This window comes from Fusarium falciforme, chromosome 12, assembly GCF_026873545.1.
Source record: "Fusarium falciforme chromosome 12, complete sequence".
Lineage (NCBI taxonomy): Eukaryota > Fungi > Ascomycota > Sordariomycetes > Hypocreales > Nectriaceae > Fusarium > Fusarium falciforme.
In genome coordinates, this window is record NC_070555.1 from 154,525 (window position 1) to 174,261 (window position 19,737).

At 50.8% G+C, this 19,737-nt stretch overlaps 8 protein-coding genes across 8 annotated transcripts; 2 read left to right on the top strand and 6 right to left on the bottom strand.

Moving 5' to 3' along the window:
* Positions 1 to 345: 345 nt before the first annotated feature.
* NCS54_01378600 (Ferulic acid decarboxylase 1) lies at positions 346 to 1,962 on the top strand (the record flags this gene model as incomplete). The annotated part of the gene is made up of 3 exons (XM_053158959.1): positions 346 to 1,202; positions 1,257 to 1,371; positions 1,423 to 1,962. 3 exons carry the CDS (start codon positions 346 to 348, stop codon positions 1,960 to 1,962), a joined length of 1,512 nt encoding a protein of 503 aa, XP_053014934.1.
* Positions 1,963 to 2,042: 80 nt separating this feature from the next.
* On the bottom strand, positions 2,043 to 4,177 carry NCS54_01378700 (Zn(2)-C6 fungal-type domain-containing protein; the record flags this gene model as incomplete). Its single annotated transcript, XM_053158960.1, has 4 exons — positions 3,359 to 4,177; positions 3,073 to 3,304; positions 2,224 to 3,015; positions 2,043 to 2,172 (listed from the first exon to the last, which is right to left on the bottom strand). Exons 1-4 carry the CDS (start codon positions 4,122 to 4,124, stop codon positions 2,043 to 2,045), a joined length of 1,920 nt encoding a protein of 639 aa, XP_053014935.1. The 5' UTR covers positions 4,125 to 4,177.
* A 430-nt stretch (positions 4,178 to 4,607) lies between these two features.
* Positions 4,608 to 6,556, bottom strand: NCS54_01378800 (Hypothetical protein; the record flags this gene model as incomplete). The annotated part of the gene is made up of 2 exons (XM_053158961.1): positions 4,608 to 6,099; positions 6,150 to 6,556. The coding sequence occupies 2 exons, from the start codon at positions 6,554 to 6,556 to the stop codon at positions 4,608 to 4,610; spliced, it is 1,899 nt and encodes a 632-aa protein (XP_053014936.1).
* Positions 6,557 to 7,399: 843 nt separating this feature from the next.
* On the bottom strand, positions 7,400 to 8,482 carry NCS54_01378900 (NmrA domain-containing protein; the record flags this gene model as incomplete). Its single annotated transcript, XM_053158962.1, has 4 exons — positions 7,400 to 7,644; positions 7,697 to 8,046; positions 8,096 to 8,328; positions 8,375 to 8,482. 4 exons carry the CDS (start codon positions 8,480 to 8,482, stop codon positions 7,400 to 7,402), a joined length of 936 nt encoding a protein of 311 aa, XP_053014937.1.
* Positions 8,483 to 9,865: 1,383 nt separating this feature from the next.
* Positions 9,866 to 10,820, bottom strand: NCS54_01379000 (Hypothetical protein; the record flags this gene model as incomplete). Its single annotated transcript, XM_053158963.1, has 6 exons — positions 9,866 to 10,023; positions 10,090 to 10,167; positions 10,217 to 10,294; positions 10,346 to 10,408; positions 10,472 to 10,536; positions 10,585 to 10,820. 6 exons carry the CDS (start codon positions 10,818 to 10,820, stop codon positions 9,866 to 9,868), a joined length of 678 nt encoding a protein of 225 aa, XP_053014938.1.
* A 674-nt stretch (positions 10,821 to 11,494) lies between these two features.
* Positions 11,495 to 13,427, bottom strand: NCS54_01379100 (Hypothetical protein; the record flags this gene model as incomplete). Its single annotated transcript, XM_053158964.1, has 6 exons — positions 11,495 to 11,952; positions 12,000 to 12,539; positions 12,587 to 13,000; positions 13,050 to 13,092; positions 13,146 to 13,242; positions 13,303 to 13,427. The coding sequence occupies 6 exons, from the start codon at positions 13,425 to 13,427 to the stop codon at positions 11,495 to 11,497; spliced, it is 1,677 nt and encodes a 558-aa protein (XP_053014939.1).
* Positions 13,428 to 14,507: 1,080 nt separating this feature from the next.
* Positions 14,508 to 16,045, top strand: NCS54_01379200 (Hypothetical protein; the record flags this gene model as incomplete). Its single annotated transcript, XM_053158965.1, has 3 exons — positions 14,508 to 14,556; positions 14,608 to 14,808; positions 14,853 to 16,045. 3 exons carry the CDS (start codon positions 14,508 to 14,510, stop codon positions 16,043 to 16,045), a joined length of 1,443 nt encoding a protein of 480 aa, XP_053014940.1.
* A 2,327-nt stretch (positions 16,046 to 18,372) lies between these two features.
* Positions 18,373 to 19,032, bottom strand: NCS54_01379300 (DUF1989 domain-containing protein; the record flags this gene model as incomplete). Its single annotated transcript, XM_053158966.1, has 1 exon — positions 18,373 to 19,032. The coding sequence occupies one exon, from the start codon at positions 19,030 to 19,032 to the stop codon at positions 18,373 to 18,375; it is 660 nt and encodes a 219-aa protein (XP_053014941.1).
* Positions 19,033 to 19,737: the final 705 nt, after the last annotated feature.

Here is a 19,737-nt window from a genome sequence, read left to right on the forward strand (position 1 = left end):
GAAAGGAAGGCCTCAATCGTAGTCTAATATAGAGACAGCCTTAGGGCGGAAGCTGCATGGGCCTATGGTTCTCGGGAGGCGACTTCGTGGCACTCGGTCAGCTCGGAGTGGCTCCCCTATTGAAGCGGCCCGAGATGTACCCACCCCGAGCCTCGGAGGGTTCGGCGGACTCGGAGGCATCGGGCATCGTTCCAGCAGAGCCCTGGACATTACGCAAAGAGGGCTGGGACTGGCTGGCTTAAGGACTATAAGAAGCACCTGGGAACTATCTTGGTGATTGCTTTTACCCCGATCATTAGCACCCTTACCCACACATCTGCAAATATCAACACCTATTCTCACAACATGTCTTCTCAAGATCTCCCACACATGAACTTCCGAGCCTACGTCGAGGCTCTCGAATCTGACGGCGATCTTGTACAAATCAACCAAGAATGCGACCCCCATCTTGAAGTTGGCGCCATCATACGCAAAGTTGTTGAGAACGACGAAAGGGCCCCCCTGTTCAACAAACTCAAAGGCCAGGACAACAATGGCCTCTGGAGAATCCTCGGCGCTCCCAACTCGCTCCGCTCTGACCCTAAGCAGCGTTTCGGGCGACTCGCTAGACACCTTGGCCTTCCCGTGACATCATCTATGAAGGAGATCTTGGATAAGATGATCGCGGCCAAGACTGCTGCCCCTATCCCGCCCGTCGTTGTCGAGACCGGGCCCTGCAAGGAGTTCCGCCTCACGCCGGACCAGTTTGATCTTACTCAACTTCCCGCGCCACTGCTGCATCAGTCCGACGGTGGCAAGTACATACAGACCTATGGCATGCACATTGTTCAGTCGCCAGACGGCAAGTGGACCAACTGGTCCATCGCCCGCGCAATGGTCTACGACCGGAACCATCTCGTCGGCCTCGTCATCAAGCCGCAGCACATCTGGCAGATGCACCAGATGTGGAAGAAGGAGGGCCGCGACATGCCCTGGGCGTTGGCCTTTGGCGTTCCTCCAGCTGCCATCATGGCGTCCAGCATGCCACTGCCTGATGGACTCTCCGAGGCTGAGTACATTGGTTCGTTGGTCGGATCTCCGCTTGAGGTAGTCAAGTGCGAGAGCAACGGGCTTTACGTACCTGCAAGTTCCGAGATTGTCTTTGAGGGTACATGTTCGATTACCGAGACTGGCCTTGAGGGCCCCTTTGGAGAGATGCATGGGTAAGGAAAGTCCTGACAACCTAGACAAGCTTTTGACGCTAAATCTTATCCCAGTTATGTCTTTCCTGGCGACTCCCACCCGTGGCCCAAGTATACGGTTGATCTTATCACTCATCGTAAGGATGCCATCCTCCCAGTCTCAAACTGCGGCCGCCTGACGGATGAGACTGTAAGTAACCAATAGCTACCCACTGCGCGACTAGCCACTGACCTTGACCAGCATACCATGATCGGTCCGCTTGCGGCTGCAGAGATCGGTTTTCGCCTCAAGTCAGAGGGCCTCCCTATTAAAGAAGCATTCTCTCCGTTCGAGTCGCAAGTGACGTGGGTCGCTCTACAAGTTGACACTCAGAAGCTACGGGAGCTAGATACCAACCCCAAGGATTTCTGCCGCAAGGTGGGAGACATCGTCTTCCGTCATAAAGTCGGATATACAATTCATCGTCTGGTCCTCGTCGGCGATGATATCGACGTGTACAATTTCAAGGATGTCGTCTGGGCTTTCTGCACGCGCTGCCGTCCTGGAATGGATGAGTACCACTTTGAGGATGTGTCTGGGTTTCCCCTGATTCCCTATATGTCTCACGGCAATGGTGCCCCTGATAAGGACGGGAAGGTTGTTTCGGATTGTCTTTTGCCTGTTGAGTATACCACAGGAAGAGATTGGGAGGCAGCCGACTTTGAGCATTCGTTTCCTGAGGATATCAAGGAGAGAGTTATTAATCGGTGGGAGGCGATGGGCTTCGGCTCGTCCAAGTAGATGCTGATGTAGTTCTCGCGTGAGACTAGTGAAATGGGTTTATTATTTCTACAGCCAGTCTGTAGAGTAGTTGAATAGAGTCATGTTTCTGCTAAAGTACCTATGCTGGGCCCTGCTGGAGCCTGGTCAGACATTATGAAGTTGTACGCGTCCAGAGGAGAGAATGCGTCAAAGTCAAAGGTACGAAGCCAATCGTCCATCCCTAGCAAGCTGAATAATAGGTCAGTGACATTGCTCTCTCGCTGAGGCTATTAAACTGACCTGGAATCTTGAAGGTCAAACATGCCCTCTTGGAATATTACATCCTCCCCTGCGTAATTTGGAGATGGTACTTCTCCCACTTGTCCTGTAGAGGCAATTTCTCCCGTCCTGGCTTCTTGCAACACTTTGAGAGCTTTTAGAGCCTTCCTATGTGCCGCGGAAAAGCGACCGGCGTCTTCGCCCCCCTCGGACAAGCTCTTGACTAGCTGAGCCTGTATCTCCCCAAAGTCCTCGGAATCGTCAAGGTGCCTCGTAAAGGCTAACAATAACGCAGAAGAGAGCCCGTTGTGCACAAAAGCCCATGACCGGGTGGCAAGGTTACTTAGAGACCGTAGACGAATGAATGCGAGCACACTCTTCTTAAGTGCACTTTGGAACCTGCTTAACCACATTGCGGAATCATCTGTACCTAGGCTTTGCCTGACCTGCCGGGAAAGGACCGGGCGGCATAGGGTGGATAGAGTAAAATTCCGGTGCAGTTCTAGGCTATAGTGCTCTTGAATATCTTGTATGGAGGAGCAATGCTGTCGATCTTTTAGATGCGGGGATAACGAGTCCTTCAGGGAGTCGAAATTGTCGAGGAGCTTGCCCACACTTGATAATGGACAAGATTGGTCCCGGCTTCGAGTGTGCGTGAGTGTTAGATGACAGAGCCAGTTCATTGCCTGCCGGTAATTCAGAGCCACCTCTTGCCCCAGAGGGAGAAGATCCGATGTCAAATCCATCTCGTGCGATGCTGGAGGTCGATCAAAGGCTAAAGAGAGGAGGGCATCTTGCCAAACTATAGCCAAGCTGTGATGGCAAATCAGATTTCAGAACTCGTAACAAGCTGAATGCTGTAGGTCTTACCGAAGGTGCTGCGCCTCAGAAGAAGAGACCCCGAAGCCATCATAAGCTGAGGCATGTTGATGAAGGCCCAAAGAAAGTGCGAGTCTGATGGTAGTCCCACCAAGTACCCAAGCACCCCGTGGGTTCATGTCGTTCTGCAGTACATGGCCAAGGATTATGAGAGCCTGGAGCAGCCTCTTTGAAGGATTCCAGAGGTAGTCAAACGCACCAAGATGGCTCAATGCATGTTTCACTGTGTATCCAGATGAGCTATCAAGCTAAGAAAGGTGAGCCGAGTAATACTAACAGTGTTTTTGGGACTTTTTAAGTCTGGTTGATGGTGCGAGGTCTGAGAATTGCGCTCCTGCAGCAAGGATGGCATGGAGTAGACAAAGGAGATGGCTGTCGCTCTGTCTTTGTGCAGAGTCCCGATTTATCAGCGAGCAAATCATTCTTTCCACCTCGTCAATGTCGTCCAGCACAAGTTGAGACGGATGCACTCGATGACGGTACGTGTTAAAGAGCTGAATTATTTCCTGGTCTTCAGGAAGTGATGGGCCTGGAGGAGAAACTTGGGTAAACTCCCTCTGTTGAGAACTAGTGTCCATACCCAGTAGGGGAAAGATGCCCGTCTCAAATGCCTCCCGACTTTGGGAATCTGACTGAGGCTGTATGCTCTCCCGTCGAGCTACAGCGATGATGGAGTTGCCGCCCAGCAATGATGGGGTGCCAGCGTTGACAGTCGCCTGGGATGTCTCCACGGAACCGACATGTCCAAGGACTGGTCCATCCTCGCCGTGTCGGTGACTCCGGCGCTTGGGGGAGCGAAGACCAGTCTCGGGTTCAGGGTAAAAACAAAGGTCAGCATGGCCTCGCTTGCGGCATGTCTGGCAAGGCTGTTGGTGATCACAGCGTACTTTTCTCTCCCGGCATGGGAAACATGCCTTGCGACTATGAGCTAAGCGTCTTTCTCGAAGGATTCTTCTAAGGTTTGACGGAGGGGTTGGGGTTGAGTTTGCAGACTCTGGCGCGGGCTCGGTCGGGAGGCTCGGATGGCTCGGAGTGCGAGGCATTAGTCTCAGCGATAACGATGGTCGGTCTGCCGTGAGACAAGTACGCTTTGAGTCTGTGAGTTGGTTAACGTATAGTCTATTACTGATTAGACCAGAGAGTTGGGGTCTCCTGATAACAATTTTCTGTTTGTTTGTTGATGACGAGAAATGGTAATCGGAGCATGAAATATTGAGGGATGACGATCGCCGGAGAATTCGGAGCTAAGGACGCCAGATCCACATTCTCAGGGCGGAACTCCATGGTAGTAAACCTTCCTCTGAAGCGACATTATGGAGGAAAGGCTGCGAGGCAGGTTGGTGTGTTTCTACTGTCGAAAAAATGTTGGAATATGAGAGCCTATTCGAGATCTAGGCCTTTCTAATGGTATGTATCAGTCAGCTATGAACCATTCTAATCCTGCATCAAAATCCACCATGCCAGCTTCCATCGGGGGATCTTATCTAAAACACCTCTGCTTTTGGTTGTTCAGTCAACGGTATCTATCACGCAATGACCAATCCTTCCAATTTCCCCCCCTCCACCCATCCATGGACAACCTCCTGGAAACTGAGGATACCTTCACCCCAGTAAGACCTCTTGGCCATTTCATGCTCCTCCTCTTCAGTGAGGCTGCCTTGCGACTGAACCATACCTTCACCAGTCAGGTATCCCGGGGTGCAGGTGGGAAAGGCAGAAAACCATCGGGCTCGCTTGGCAATCTCCTCGGACCACGCATCCTCAGAGCTCTTCTGAACTTCAACTGTTGCCCTGGCCGGGTCCTCTGCTCGGATGAAAGTTTCCTTGACGACGTGTGCAATTAGTCGGGTGAGGAGGTTATAGAAGCTATGCGCGTTCTGAGACACGGTGCTCCCGTTACCAGAGGCAAAGAACAGGTTTGGAAACCCCTCCGTCATGGCGCCGTAAAGGGTGCCATAGTCTGGCCCATCCCATTTGTCCTTAAGAAGTCTGTTATCACGTCCCGTCAGAGTCGCATTGAGTGCTGACGAAGGACAAGAATCGACGAGCCCAACAGTGTAGCCTGTCGCAAGGACGAGGACATCAAGTTCATGTTCCCGGCCGTTGGCCATGACGCCATTGGGAGTGTACCCCTCAACACCCTTACCATCTGTATCAACGAGTGTAACGTTGGGCTCGTTGAAGAGGGAGAGGTACTCGGGGTGGAAGGTTGGACGCTTGCAGAAGCCAGAGTACCAGGCCTTGAGTTTCTCGGCCGTCGATGGGTCCTTGATCAGAGCGTCAACGCGCGACCGCATCTCTTCGGTCCATGGATAGTCCCGGTTGAGCATGTCCTTGACGTGTTGCTCTTCCTCCTCCTTGGTGACGATTTTACCTGCGTGGCCAGCCATGGCAGTCATTCCCACCATGTTAGTCCAGCCATCCTGGATCTTGTCCTCAGCATCCTCCTTTGCCGTGAACATGGCGTCCAAGCTGGCAATGCGCTCATACTGCCAACCGGGTTTATTCGCCACCTTGGACCAGTCCTCAACTGTCGTCTCCTTCTGAGGCTGCGGCCCAACGTATGAGGGCGTTCGCTGGAATATGTAGAGCTCCTTTGCCCGCTTGGCCAGATATGGGGCAACTTGGACAGCCGTAGCTCCAGTTCCAATGATGCCAACTCGCTTGCCTTGAAACTTGGTCACGTCTGGCCTTTCTTGAGAACCGCCGCTCTTGGACCAGTCCCAACGCCCAGTGTGCATCAGGACCTTATCTGACCTGGACTGAAAGACATCGAGCCCGTTCAGCTTCGGAGCGTGAGGGCACATCTGAATGCCTCCAGCTAGAAGCAAAAACTGCGACCGAACAGTTATCTTTTCTGGCTCTTGGTCAAGTCCCAGCTTGTGGAGCATCGTCACGACCCAACGCTTTGCCTTGTCATCCCACTTCTGGTCAGTGACAGTGGTACAGAACTGTCCTTGGAGGTCCCATGTGTGAGCGATTCGTTCAAGCTGCTCACGAATCTCGTAGCCGTTGGAACTTGTACTTTGTGTCAGCTTGGGGCCGTCGTAGGCAGAGATCGTACTTACTATCTCAGCTTGGGCATGTAGCCAGTCTCCTCCAACAAGGGCACGTAACAGTATCCTTCAATGTCACAGGCGACACCTGGATAGCGGTTCCAGTACCAAGTGCCTCCAAAGCCGCCCGCCTTGTCTACCAGGACAATGTCTTTACTACTGATGCCAGCCTTGGTCACCAAATGATAAGCAGTCATCAGGCCCAACATGCCGGCTCCTGCGATGAGGAACTTGACCTCCGCGCCATCTTTGAGAGGGAACCCCTTGGAAGTAAGCGCCTCATAGTTGACATATGGGTCCTTGTCCATGCTGGCGAGTGTCGGGTCCCGAAAGTCGACGAACTGAGCGACTTGGTCGGGACGAAGTCGCTTTTCTCGCTCGGCGGCATATTTCTTGATGACGTGCTCAGGGATGCCCATTTTGGTGTTTGAGTGTGATACTTGGAGAAAATAGGAGAAAAGGATCGATCTAAGCTCAAGTATTTGTATTTGACTCTTCTAAGATGCAACCACAAGCTGGTATTGCTGTCTACTTATACTACTGTTGTAACGACCCGAGCGTGATCATCTGTGTCCATTACATTTCCTACGAAGCATACAGGTTTCTCAAATGTCGGAGACAAGATTAGATGTCACGGTATTTCGGAGCAGAGATATGTCCGTGGCTGCCTCGACTCCCATCCTCACCCCTGTTGTACATCCACTCGAGACTGTCCTTGTTAGCGCTCGCGTCCGGACTTTGCCAAGACTCCGTTTCCTACTTGGTGGGGCGGTCTAATGCAAGCTGCTTACGCTAGGCGAAGAATCCCTGTTGTTCGTGCCGCCACTCATCAACGACTCGTGATGCGGAATTTGCATCTACCTTTCACGGTGAACACGTCGTTGAATCCAAGAAGGGTAACTTTCCCCGGCAGCTCGTGGTTCATTTGGCTTGTGAGATCCAAGATGCTTCCCCTGAAAAGTTTTCCATCTTGCACAAATGTCTATGGCTGGGGTGGCAAACATATGGTCTTCTGACTCAGTTATCCCATCGAGGGCTGGGCTTCAACTATAATAAAGAACACATTAGCTGGCAAACATAAGAAGTGGTTAAGCACAGGTGCGAATCACTGCGATTGATGTAGAATCATTTAGAAAGAGGAAGTTTATTGAGCCAATAGACTTCCTACTTGTGCTACGATAATTCTCTGCCTGGCTACCACCATCTCGAAACACCCCTCCCATTCGTTGTCCCGTATTCCCCACCTCCAACAAACGCTATCTTCACTTGCCGGTCCAGGCCTTGGCGATAACATCCTCTGCAGAGGTGAGGGGGATCTCGGGGAACATCTTACTGAGTCTACGGTCGTCATCAGGCAGGACACACGCCCCAGAAATGATCATCTGGCACACCCCAGCCAGCAGAGTCTTAAACTCGCCCTCGTTGACCTCTTCCGAGGGGGACAGAAGCGTCACCTCTCCCTTGGCCAGCTTTTCGGCAGGGTCGTAGGTGACGTCGATCTTGTAGCCTGTATGACCATGTCAGGAGGAGTTGGAGGGTTAAACACTCTGGATACATACCGCGGGCCTTCTCGACACTGGCGATAACTTCATTAAGAAAGATGTCCGAGCCAGACAGGAAGGCAACTGGGGGCCACTTGTCTTCCGCATCCAGGAGTCGAACGATCATACGGGCAAGATCTTCACTGTATGTAACAGTGAATTTGTCCTGACCGGTGCCAGGGACCACAGCTTTTCCATTCTCCACGTCGATGAAGAACGGGAACGGCTTCAGGTTACTCTTGATATGAGGCATGCCCCAGTAGTCCGAGAAGAAGCCGATCGAGATGCGGATGTACTCGAGGCTTGTCTTCTTCAGTGCTCGGGCATTGGGGATCCAGCCGCCAATTCCAGGCCCCGAGTTGGCGTCACTATCGTCTCATGTGAGCATTCCAATTCTGGATTGGCATTGATACATACTCTTCGTCAAGCTGCGAAACAAACTCGCTCGGAATAAAACGTCGAGTAGTCTGACACTTGTCAGCCGCAGCAATGAGGTTGAGCTGCGACTGGCTGCCAGCGTCGGTCTCGAGGTTAATGGTAGAAATCACTGTGTCGATTGCATAATCCTGCAAGGTGGTGACAAGCGAGCTGACATCTGCATAGTTGACCTCGAGAAACGTCGGAGACCCGGGAAGGGGCTCGGTTGGAGTCTGGCCGAGTCAGTCAAGCCTTCATCTGATGGAGACGCCTGTTTACCTTGCGGCCGAGGACAAAGACTTTGTGGTGGGAACCATGATGCTGCAGATGCTCTAGGACACTCTTACCAATGCCTCCAGTGCCTCCGGCAACAGCGACGATAGCCATATTGACGTGTATTGCGTGGGTTATTGAGTGAATTGATAGTTTGTGCTCTGTGATATAGCGTATGTGTGCAGACTAGCTATCGAGTCTTTACAACATGAGTTTTCCGGTATTTATAGCCTGAGTCTTGACCGTGTGAGCTTTCGCAGCTAATTAGGCGGCGGATTTCTATTTCGTACTGCGGAGTTCCACGGCGGAGTTGATGTGTATTGGCTCACGGGTTACAAAGCAGGAGCTTGATGATCTCCCGTGTCCAGACCCATCGGGCTACCATCACGAAAACAGGGGGGCAAGCGAGAGCGGGAGCGAGCTGGGAGCTTTGGTTACATGAAGCCAAGCCACGTTACTAGCCTTCGATAGCCCGGACCTACGGTCGTTTCGGGTCCCGTGTTGGACGTTTGCTTATAAAGTCGGCCCGTGGGTCTACCGGGTGCCGTGGCTATGCAATTATCTATGCAAGGTACTGAGCCTTAATCCAAGGCTTGCAATCACGATGTTTCGTTCTGCTTAACAATCAATAATCCTGTCGGGTCGATCATACAAGGATTCTGACAGTCAGTCTCACCAGTACCTCACATCCCTTGAACCCACCTCTCTTCTTTTCATGTTGAAACATCACTATGCGACTGAGCATGACAACTCCCTTTCGATATATTATGATGCCTAGCTTCAATGGCTTCATTGCCGCCAAGGATGCCTCCGCCGGCTGATTCATCGAAGACTCTGGTGCCGACTTTGAGGCTCTCTCCGAACAGTATGAGCCAACCATCGTGGGTCACAAAACCTACGAGCTAATACAAAAAGGGGTTTCCTGAAGACATGTCTTCGCCGTGAAAAGTAGACCAAGTCAGTGTCAAGAAGCTTGGCTCGAGCAAGTTTAGGGCCAACTATTATGTGGTCCGATAGGATTGCAAATATGGAGATTAAATTACATAGAAGCAGATATGGAGATATGGGTCATATTGTCTAAGTGCGATGTGCAACTGTTTGCATGAGAACGAACGGACCTCACCGGTTATAGAGGAGATATAGGGTGATAAAAGAATATTATCAGCAGAAAGGCAAGGACAGATGTATCTTACCCATTGGAGGTTGATCTGGGGGACTCTCGGAGCAATTGGGTTTGGCAAAAGTAGAATGCAAGAAATGGAAAGTATATACGACGACCTCTAATCTGATTCTTTCGTATACTCTGGAGCGAGAAGTATTATCAGGGAATCAAACATGTGACGGAATATAACCTATATAATCTGAAGCTCGAATCGGATTGTTGCGACTTCTCACACCGTTTTGGGCATGGTGACTCCTCTCGCAAAGAGAAGGGTAGGATGAGAACCGCCTTCAGCTCTTATCGCCAACCTCACAGCAACGAATAACAGATCCACACTACGGGTTGGTGGCTGGGACTTTCAGGGTAGTGAAGCGCCAAGTCTTGCCACCATCTGGAGTCGACATCTTGCCACCAGTGGCACCGTACTGCCAGCCTCCGGAACGGCCAAAGGTTGAGTCAGCCTGGCTCAGCGTGATAGAAATGTCTTCCCAGCCTTATCAATAATTAGTTACTATATTAGAACATTTAGGCTGGTAATTAAGATTGGTATAAGGCGTACTGTGGGCAGGAGCAGTGGCACAAGTGCCAGCTGCACACTCGACTGAGATGTAAAAGATTTCGCCATGCTGCCCCTGGCCTGCAAGATGCTATTAGCCCGTATCCAATACCTAAATTGAGATGCGTACTGGTAGAGACACTGGACATTAGCTTGTCATTGATGTAGAGGTTCTGGTCCCACATCTGCGTCTGATAGTTCAGCTTATCTACGATCAAATCAGTCAAGCTCTTGAGAGGCAGAGATAAATTCTACTAACAGTGCGTCTTGATACGAGATCCTGGGGCGGCCTTGACTGGCTTGCCGTTCTTAGGTTCAGAGCCTTTTTGCAATATTGTGTTAGTTTTAGACCTAAGTCACTTGGCCACGATCATAGGGTGCTCACTCTGGTTGACAAGAGCATATGCAAAGTTGCACCACTGCTTTCCGAGGTCGGTGCAATATCCGAGACTCCCAACGTCAGCGGCATGTCTTTAGGGTTTTCAGATCACAACATACCCCTGAGGAGCATTCTCTGTTACACCCTGGAGGAAAGAAGCCTGGTTCTCCATCATAATGGCACTCCACAGAGCGACATCTCCAGTAATGGGGCCAGGGACATCTCCAACAACAAGCGTGGCAGAAGCCTCCTGGATGTATGCATTGGGCTTGGCGTAGAGAGTGACTACATCGAGGTTGGCGATGGAATGTTGGATGAGGGCCGAAAGAGTGGCGAGAACAGCAGTGGTCTTCATGGTGGCGGGCAGTTTGGTGCAATAGAGACGAGATAGAAGGTGCAAATTGCGACGCCTAATCGAGCGAGTAACGAACAAATCTACAAAAAACAACGTCCTGTATTAATAGAGGTTTGAATCGACCCCTGAGCGCCGGAGCAACTGAATGCACGGCCGTTGTTTCAGTGACCTCGTATTATTGTAACAACAGGGCGCAGGTTGGTTAATTTAAATGGAACCGGCCATTCTGAAACTCCAACTTGTCCAAATCCACCAGTCACTGCCGGTAAATTCGAGCATGGGTTTCGTTCCCCGGCATTTGTCTGCCGTGAGCATTGCTATTGCTAACTCGCCAATCGAGGGAAAATATTCCTCCTCAAACAGTGAGCATGGAATATCGTAAAGGATACGATAAATCGCTATACGAGCATTACCCCAAGTCACCGTATATTTTATAATCCTTGATACATACAGGTTGTTTTCAGGGAGCCTTCAAAATGCTGGTGACCATCATGGTTATTGCTCGAGAGGACGACCACTACATGGGTCTTGACGGACCCCTTACATAAGATTCCGGCTCAGCCTAAGTACACATGCATCGAATCTCAATACATTTACCAAGTCATACTCCATCTTGCCCCTCTCCAGTATCTTGCAATCACAATTCCTTTGGAGAACCTGCATGATTGGCCATCTTAGACGGCAAACGCGTGACGAGTGCTCTCCCCTCGGATTTCTGGAACCAGCCCATCTAGGAAAGGCGGTGAGTAAAAGTGAGACGTATCCAGCTTAGCCGTCTTGGCCTTAATGAGACCAAGCTTTCCATGCTCCAAGTTCGGCGCCATCCCATCAATGGCATCAAGCGTAAAGCTATCAATGTCAAAGGGATCTTCGCGGATCATGCGTCTGCTCTGCAAGATCTCGACGATCTGCGACTCCTCGGGGGTCAAGTTCTTCTTGATATCTTCAAGCTCCTTTGCCGTTGTGGTTTCGCCTTGTGCACCGACGCCGAGCTTCTTGAGTTTTTCGAAGAGGGCGTCCTTCTTCTCGGGAGGGACGTAGACAAAGGCTCGGAAGCAGAACTCGAGGACCTTGGAGATCTCAGTTTGGGACAACGTCTTTCTGGAATCAGCATCGACAGTTCCTTGTATGACTGCGTCATGTTAGCTGGCACCCAAGGAATAGCTCTGAGAATCTTACTGGGCCGAAGCAGGTCAAAGGCTCTCTGGAAGCCTTCCTCGTCAATGCCTTGAAGCACTGGCTCATTTTGGGTGCGAATCTGCTTTGTAGCGCTACTCACGGCCAGGAAGAAGCGAGTGTAGCTTTCAATGATCTTCTTGGAGTGCCAAGAACCAGACTTCTCCTCGTCGTAGTCGCCTCTAAGCGAAGACATAATAGTGACTGCCGCAGAGAGGCCACCAGTGATAGCCAAATGAACACCAGAGGAGAACAAGGGATCAATGAAGCATCCCGCGTCCCCGCAAATACGGGCATTGGGCAGATGGTACGTGGACGCAGTGTAAGAATAGTCGGATGCCGACCTGATTTCAGAGACCAGCTCCGCGCCCTCGAGCAGTTCCTTGGTCTTGGGAGCCAATTCAAGTACCTTCTTGTAAAAGTCCAAGGCTGAGGGTCTGCCAGATGCCTGCCTCTTCTCAGTGGCCAGCTTTTGATCCTGGACTATACCGACAGATCGGGTGCCATCGTGCAGGGGCATGAACCACGCCCAACCACTGGCATCTGTTGATAGTGAGTCACCGTTCATACACAATTTCTGATAGCCATACCCTCAAGACCCTCAAAGTACGGGGAACCCTCCATGTGGGTTCCCACACCATACAACTTATCACTCTTCCAGTAACCCCAGTTGGCGATGTTCTTGAAGTTGGGGTTGAATGTTCTGTTCTGCAGGTACTTGGTGCTCAGAATGCCGCGTCTTCCACTAGCATCGACGAGATACTTAAAGGAGACTGATCCAGAGGTTCCATCTTTTCGAGTCCATGTCGCAGACACGGGTCGGCCAGGTTGATTAGCCTTGACGTCGCTTGCTGTCTGTTCAAACTGAATAGTGTCGACCTTGGTCTCATCAAAGATATGAGCGCCACAGGCGCCGGCATGTCTGAATAGCAACTCATCCGACTCTGATCGAAGCAGATTCCAGGCATACCCATCAGGGCCCCCTGCCGCGAGAAAGTCTGTGTCTAAAAGGAGGTCAGTCAGGTCCGCTGGCAGGGTGCAAAGGCTACTCACAGGCATCGGGCTGACCCTGGGCTAGCCGGAACACGGCTCCGTTCTACGGGCAAGTCAGCACATAGCCCACCATAGTCTTTAAGATGCCCTCCCTACCTTTTTGAAGAATCCGTGCGCATTGAACTGATCATCAAAGTCGATGAACTTGAAAAAGTGTCGCAGTGACGGCAACGTGCTCTCGCCAATGTGGTATCTGTTGCCTAGTGAGCACGATGACACTGTGAAACTGCCAAAAAGCACAATAATGACTGACCTAGGGAACTTGTCTGCCTCGAGCACAACTATGTCAATTCCCTCGCGCGCCAAGCAACAGGCCGCGTAGGAGCCCGCCGGGCCACCTCCAATAACCAACACGGTGCACTCTTGTGGGACTGCCATGATGGATAAGAGAGTTGTGACGAATTGACTCAGTAAGATGAAGATAAGAAGAAATCGATCTTGTAAATAAAGCGACTGTGCCCTTAAGAAGATTGAGATTAACCGGTATTTGTACCTCGAGCAGCTCGCCCAAATAACGGAGAGGCGAGTCTTCTCAGTCCCCCAAGACATTGAAAAGACCAGTAGAACATGTGCATGTTTCATCTTCCCCAAGTTTTGCCTCTCGTTCAGTTTAAACTAAGTGCCAATTGCAAGATCTCCCCTCACTCTGACGGATCACTTGCAGGTATGTGACGTATATCTGGTTCATGCATGCGATTCTATCTAGATCCGGACCGAGTTGCTATAAACCCGCATGAGATCTGCATCGGGCCGGACCTGGCCCGCAACGAAAAGAAAGGATTTCCACAGAGTGGGCTCTACAAAAGCAATCACTTGCGGGCCTCACGGAGAGTTGCCGCCTGACTCTATTGGTAGTGGTTCCTGCATGTCTTGATCCCTTCGTATCCTCTCCAAGCATCTTCGAGAGCCAATCATTGCCACTCTTGATGCTCCACTAAGAGAATTGTTGAGGAGCTTCTATTCCCACCTTTATGCTTTACTTCTCATTCTTGGCCCCTCACTCTTGGGTCTGTGGACCCTAGTTCCCCTATTTCCTGGCGCACAGGCAAAATGTCTTGTTGGGAGCCGCACCTTGGCAAGTACTTTTGTGAGTTATGACGCGCCCGACATGCGGAAAGGGTCTCTTGCAGCTGCAAGACCCTGTTACGCGCCCAAGACAGTCCCAACTCGAAGATCCTGAAGAACATGGGGCAAATACGGGGACGCGACGAGATCTACCAATGCTAACTTGGCTGGGTGTCGGACAAACATGTGCGTGGAGGAAGCTCGAATCGGGCTGACTCAAGAAGCCCACAAACGATGTTTATTCATCCAGAAATGTTGCAGATGTTCAAATGCGAGCTTCTTCCAGACAAGACCAAACAGGCCCTATCTGACTGCAATCACAGAAGAGTACTTGTAGTCTAGTACAAGGAACAAGGCCCTATTCTTCCATCCCAAGTCAGCAATACAATCACCATGAACACTGATGAGTTTCGCACGCGGGCCAAGGAGGCCATCGACCAAAGTGAGTCCCAGAGATCCAATCAACTTGCAACTCTAACATTACGTCTTCAAGTCGCCGACTATCATGAATCAGTTCCGTCTCGTCCTGTGGTCTCAGCGGTTGAACCAAACTACCTTGCCCCTTTGCTCCCGACCTCGGCGCCTCTTGACCCAGAGCCTTGGTACGACATCACAGCCGACATACAGTCCAAGATTATGCCAGGCATTACACACTGGTCCAGTCCCGGTTTCATGGCCTTTTTCTGCTGCACAAGTAGCTACCCCACTTCAACTGGGTCTGTAGCCCTGCTGTGACAGAGCTCGAAGTCATCGTCATGGATTGGCTGGCAAAATTGATTGGGCTCCCTGAGTGCTTCCTTTCAAAGGGCCCGACGAATGGAGGAGGTGTGATTCACGGTTCAGCGAGCGAGGCTATCCTGACAGTCATGGTCGGTGCGCGGGACAAGTTTCTTGCCGCCAAGACGGCTCACTTGTCCGATGATGACCCTGATGACCCTGATGCCAAAGAAGATGAACTTTGGCGCCTACGAAGCCGCTTGGTCGTCCTTGGTAGCGCTGGAACTCATTCTAATACCAAAAAGGCCGCTCAGATCCTTGGTGTTCGGTTCATCGCCGTTCCAGTCGACGAGGAAAAGGGATTTGCTATGCAGGCCAGTGATCTGGCCCATGTCCTCGATGGCCTTGCGTCCCGTGGTCTAGAACCCTTCTTCATCACTGCTACTCTGGGTACCATCGAAGTCTGCGCTGTCGATGGCTTTCCTGGCGTTGTCAACGTTCTCACACCTCGCATGAACACCCCCAATGAGATATGGGTTCACGTTGATGCGGCGTATGCTGGCTCTGCTCTCGTACTCGACGAGTATAAGGCTATCGCAGCCCCTTTCGAAAACTTCCACTCGTTCAACTTTAACCCCCAAAAGTGGCTTCTGACAACGTTTGACTGCTCCGCTCTCTGGGTGCGCAACCGTTCACACCTCATCAAGTCGTCCCTCAGCGTCAAGCCGCCATACTTGCATGATCAGCTATCGGATGATGATCGAACTGTTGATTATCGAGATTGGCAGATCCCCCTAGCTCGTCGTTTTAGGTCCCTCAAGCTTTGGTTTGTCAGGCGTGCTTATGGCGTCCGAGGCTTGCAGGCCCATGTACGACAGGGGATCCTCCTGGGCAAGTCACTCGAGGCAAAACTACGTTCTCGACCGGATCTTTTTTCTATCATGACCCCTTCTCACTTTGGCCTGTTAACACTACGCCTATGCGCTGGCGGCAATGAACAACTTAACAACAGCCGCACAGAGGCGCTCTGTGAAAGGGTCAACAGTGGAGGCCAGTTCTTCCTGACTGGAACAACCTTTAATAGCAGATTTGCTATTCGAGTCTGCACCAGCGGTGCCTCTGCGAGTGAAGAACACATCAAAAAATTGTTCGACCTTTTTGTGGGGGAGGCCGAGAGCATCATGAAGGAGGGAGAATTATTGCAACAACTGTAGATAGACCTTACTTGTCGGGTCATTATAGGAAATTTGGCATCCCAACTTTGGAGTACAATATAGAACACCTTGTTTAAGATGAAGCTTAGAGTGCAGCAAGCATCATGGTAGGAAAGAGAGGAATGAAAGAGCCATCAGAGTGAGCTAGAGCAACAATTACCAGACTAGAAGGAGATTCATTTTCTCCCTCTTCACAATATCCAGCCAATACACAAATAGCTCGCTTTGATCGCTCGACCTCCATATCAGCCGCAGTGTATTCACAGCCGTGCCTAGAGAGCCCCACGGGAATACCAACCCTATTCTCCGGAACATATCCCAAACCCAGGTCTGTTGATCCAAGGTCACAGCCTCAGCGCCAGCCACGAAAACCGGCCATAACGTCGAATGCAAATTAGGATCTTGGTCAGGAATAGAGCTCAAGTAGAAAATCAAATCTCTTCCAATACAATCCCGGAGATCGCATGGTATCATGGTATGGATGGATGGGATGGCACGGAGGATGTACAAGCAAACCGAAAGCTGGTGAGCAGCCCCTGCATTTTTCCGGCACTGGATATTCATAGCTTGTCGTTCAATCGGTACGCAAGAGGTGTTGGCTGCCCAGGCGTTAATGTCAAATGACAGGGCAGTATTGAAAAGATCAAGCCCTGCTTTCATCACATCGCCAGCGAATTTGTCGTCAGCAGCCTCATTGGAGAGATGTGCAGCTGTCGCTAGTAACGGACATATCTCAGCAGGGCAGCACATGTAGCTGTTCATGGAGGCGTTTTGCAAGAGAATTGATTGCTCTGGGCAAGCGTTGCTAGGAGGCTGGACAGGGGATCTTTCACCAAAGACTGTGCAAACGCAGAATAACTGACCATATATAATCAGCACTATGCAAATAAACGGCGAATCGATTACTAACATTATTAGATCCGATATGACACACTTTTCTCACGTCTCTTCATCTCGCCCGACAGGGGGAGTATGCAAGAACAACTGGATGGCACCCTCCAGATGAGGCTTCCAGTTGTGCCTCCCAGACCCGATAAGCTCAATATTGATGAGAAGCAAAATTGTCGCGAGGAGGACAATTCTCTCACAAGACTGAAGGTTCTGGATGGTCATGTGTAAAAGCCTCAGGCTTCTCTGTCTGGCCTGGAACGAATGCATCAATGCTCGATGTGACGCTTCCACAGAGTGGTTCCGGTCTGCTGAAGTCTAAATATGATCATTTTCATCGTATACAGGCGCTTTCAGTAGATTTGACATGTATGCAGATGCGGCCGCTATGATCGATGGCGAAAGGGATTACGGTCTGGCAGGTCGACGGCGACAAGGTCCTGACAAAGTCGATGGGTAACTGTATGAAATCAGTGTTGAGTTTCACCAGGCTGGGTTTAATGAAACGTACAGTGGTCCAAGTAGTAGCGTGCCATAGAATCGACATGCCGAAAAGATGGATCACCAAGCCCGAAAGGGGACGAAGACGATAACTGGAAGCAACTTATCGACTGTACTTCATCACCTATAAACATTTTGCTAATAGATGTCGTCCTCTACGCTGCTGCTAAAGATATCTCATCTCGGATTCGACACACCTTCTCCCCTTGGGCATCCGCGTACCTTGCAGCTAGGCTTTTGCCGGCCGACTTGCCTCTGCTGGCCACAGCATTTGTCCATTTGTATAGCCTACCGTAGCCAGGACACTGAATATCAGAAAAGGTGCATCTTTTGCATTGAGGTTGAGAAGAATCGCAGGTGAGTCTACGACTTCGACAGAGATGGCAAGGCTTGGAATTGCCTCCCATTTGCTTAACGCTTGCGGCGAGAGCTAGCGGCAGGTATTTTTTCCAAGGGTCTTCATACAAACTGCAAACAATTACAGCGGTGCAGGTCTTCGAGAAAGGCGGCGGTGATGGTCAGGGGTGGAGGATGAGGGAGGTAAAAGTAGGGGGGCGAAGAAGGGGACGATTGATGGAGGGCTGGAAAAGCCTGGCGTCTAATAAATACGGTCAACACGTGATGCTGATTCACTCTAAGCCGTGATACTATCACATGAAGATGCGATCCTTACATCTTTACCACATAAGTGATACAGTGATTACGATGAATGTCTCCAAGTTGTACAAGGACTTGATGCGCTTAAATCAATGTCATCCACACTGCCCCACCCAGGTGCTACCGGTAAATTGGAACCTGAGGAAAGTGTTGCCCAAGACTGCGAATGACAAAGCACAGTTGTATTTCATCCACTAGGAGTGCTTCCTGGGAGCTGGCCAAGTCGAGCGAATATATCAGGGCCTCATGCCAAAAAAAAGGTGCAAAGTCAGCAACCCCTCTTATGCCGACTCTTGCCAGCTAACGGCAACATCAGTAGATATCCCCCCATTGAAACCACCCTCCTCATACGAACAACAGCTGACTGCGATAACCGAGTCCATGAGTGCTTCAAATTCGATAAAGCCTCCTGCCTTGCTCGAGTCCATCCAGCCCTTCATGATGTAGTAGGGGGTGTTTCGAAACGTGTTGAAAGGATCGTGAACCTGGTACCACTCAAATTTTACCTGCGGATCCACGTTCTCGTGCAGGTAGGTTGTCATAGCCTCGGCAAAGTTTCCAGCGCAACTTCTGTGCTCAGGCTTGCCGATAACTGCGTAAAGTCCTGGATTGCAAGCCATGTATTGCATAGCGTGGACTTTGACCCTGTCCTCAACAACCTTGAACATCTTTCTGGCATGGTTCGAGTAGAGGAACTGGTCGACAGCAGGAGGTGCTTGGCTGCCCAAGAACCATCTTGTATAAGATGTAGAGAAATGCTCACATGAGGTGTCGGACGAGTAAGTGGCACGCCAGGCCATCATATCAACGACCTGCTCTCCGTGGAGGTCGATAATGCGAAGCCGGCACCCAGCCTTGACGGCGAAGGCAAAGCCGCGACCTGCAGGGACGATATGGGTTTTGGCAGCACCAGTGAGGGTGTTGACAACGGAAGAAGCCATTGTCTGGATTGGATCAACCATTTGATCAACTAACGGACGGTATTTGAAGGCGGGATGGGTAAATGAGTTGTGATGTGAGTCAGGAGAAATTTGGGATAGGAATGTCGATGCTGTCGGCGAACTCTGTGGTCCAAAGCTCTCACTCAGACAAGAGATGGATGGGGATTTATACTCCAGTCCAAGCATCATGGCACCATGCCATTTGTCCTCTCAACAGCCCGACCACGGCTGATGGAATTCCGGGCAATTCGGGCCATGCCGTACCTACCTATGGATAACAACACGAGCGTCCACTCAACAGGACAGAAAGCTGTGTTTCGGCGTCGATGTGGTAAAGTCGTACCTAGTCATGGAAAATCGCTCTACCTTGAAAAGGCAACCCAGAACCAGACTCACCTCCCTCCCAGCTAATAAACGGCGCGGGATATAACATGGCCAAATTAGCATTACCTATTTGCTGTGCGGGGCCATTCAAATTTTCTTCTTCCCGCTCCTATCTGACCTTAGACCCTCGTTGTTCGTGATGCGTCCAGACTCGCTACGGACCATGGGTTATGACGCTCTATCCCCGCAGTTTTGGTTTTAGCGTCTTGTAAGGGGTGGGGACATTTATTGGCTGGCTTCCCTTTTTGGCAATAGGGCCTTTGCAAGTACCCCCGGATCTGATGATGTACTCACATCCCGCCACCATTTTATTTAATTGAA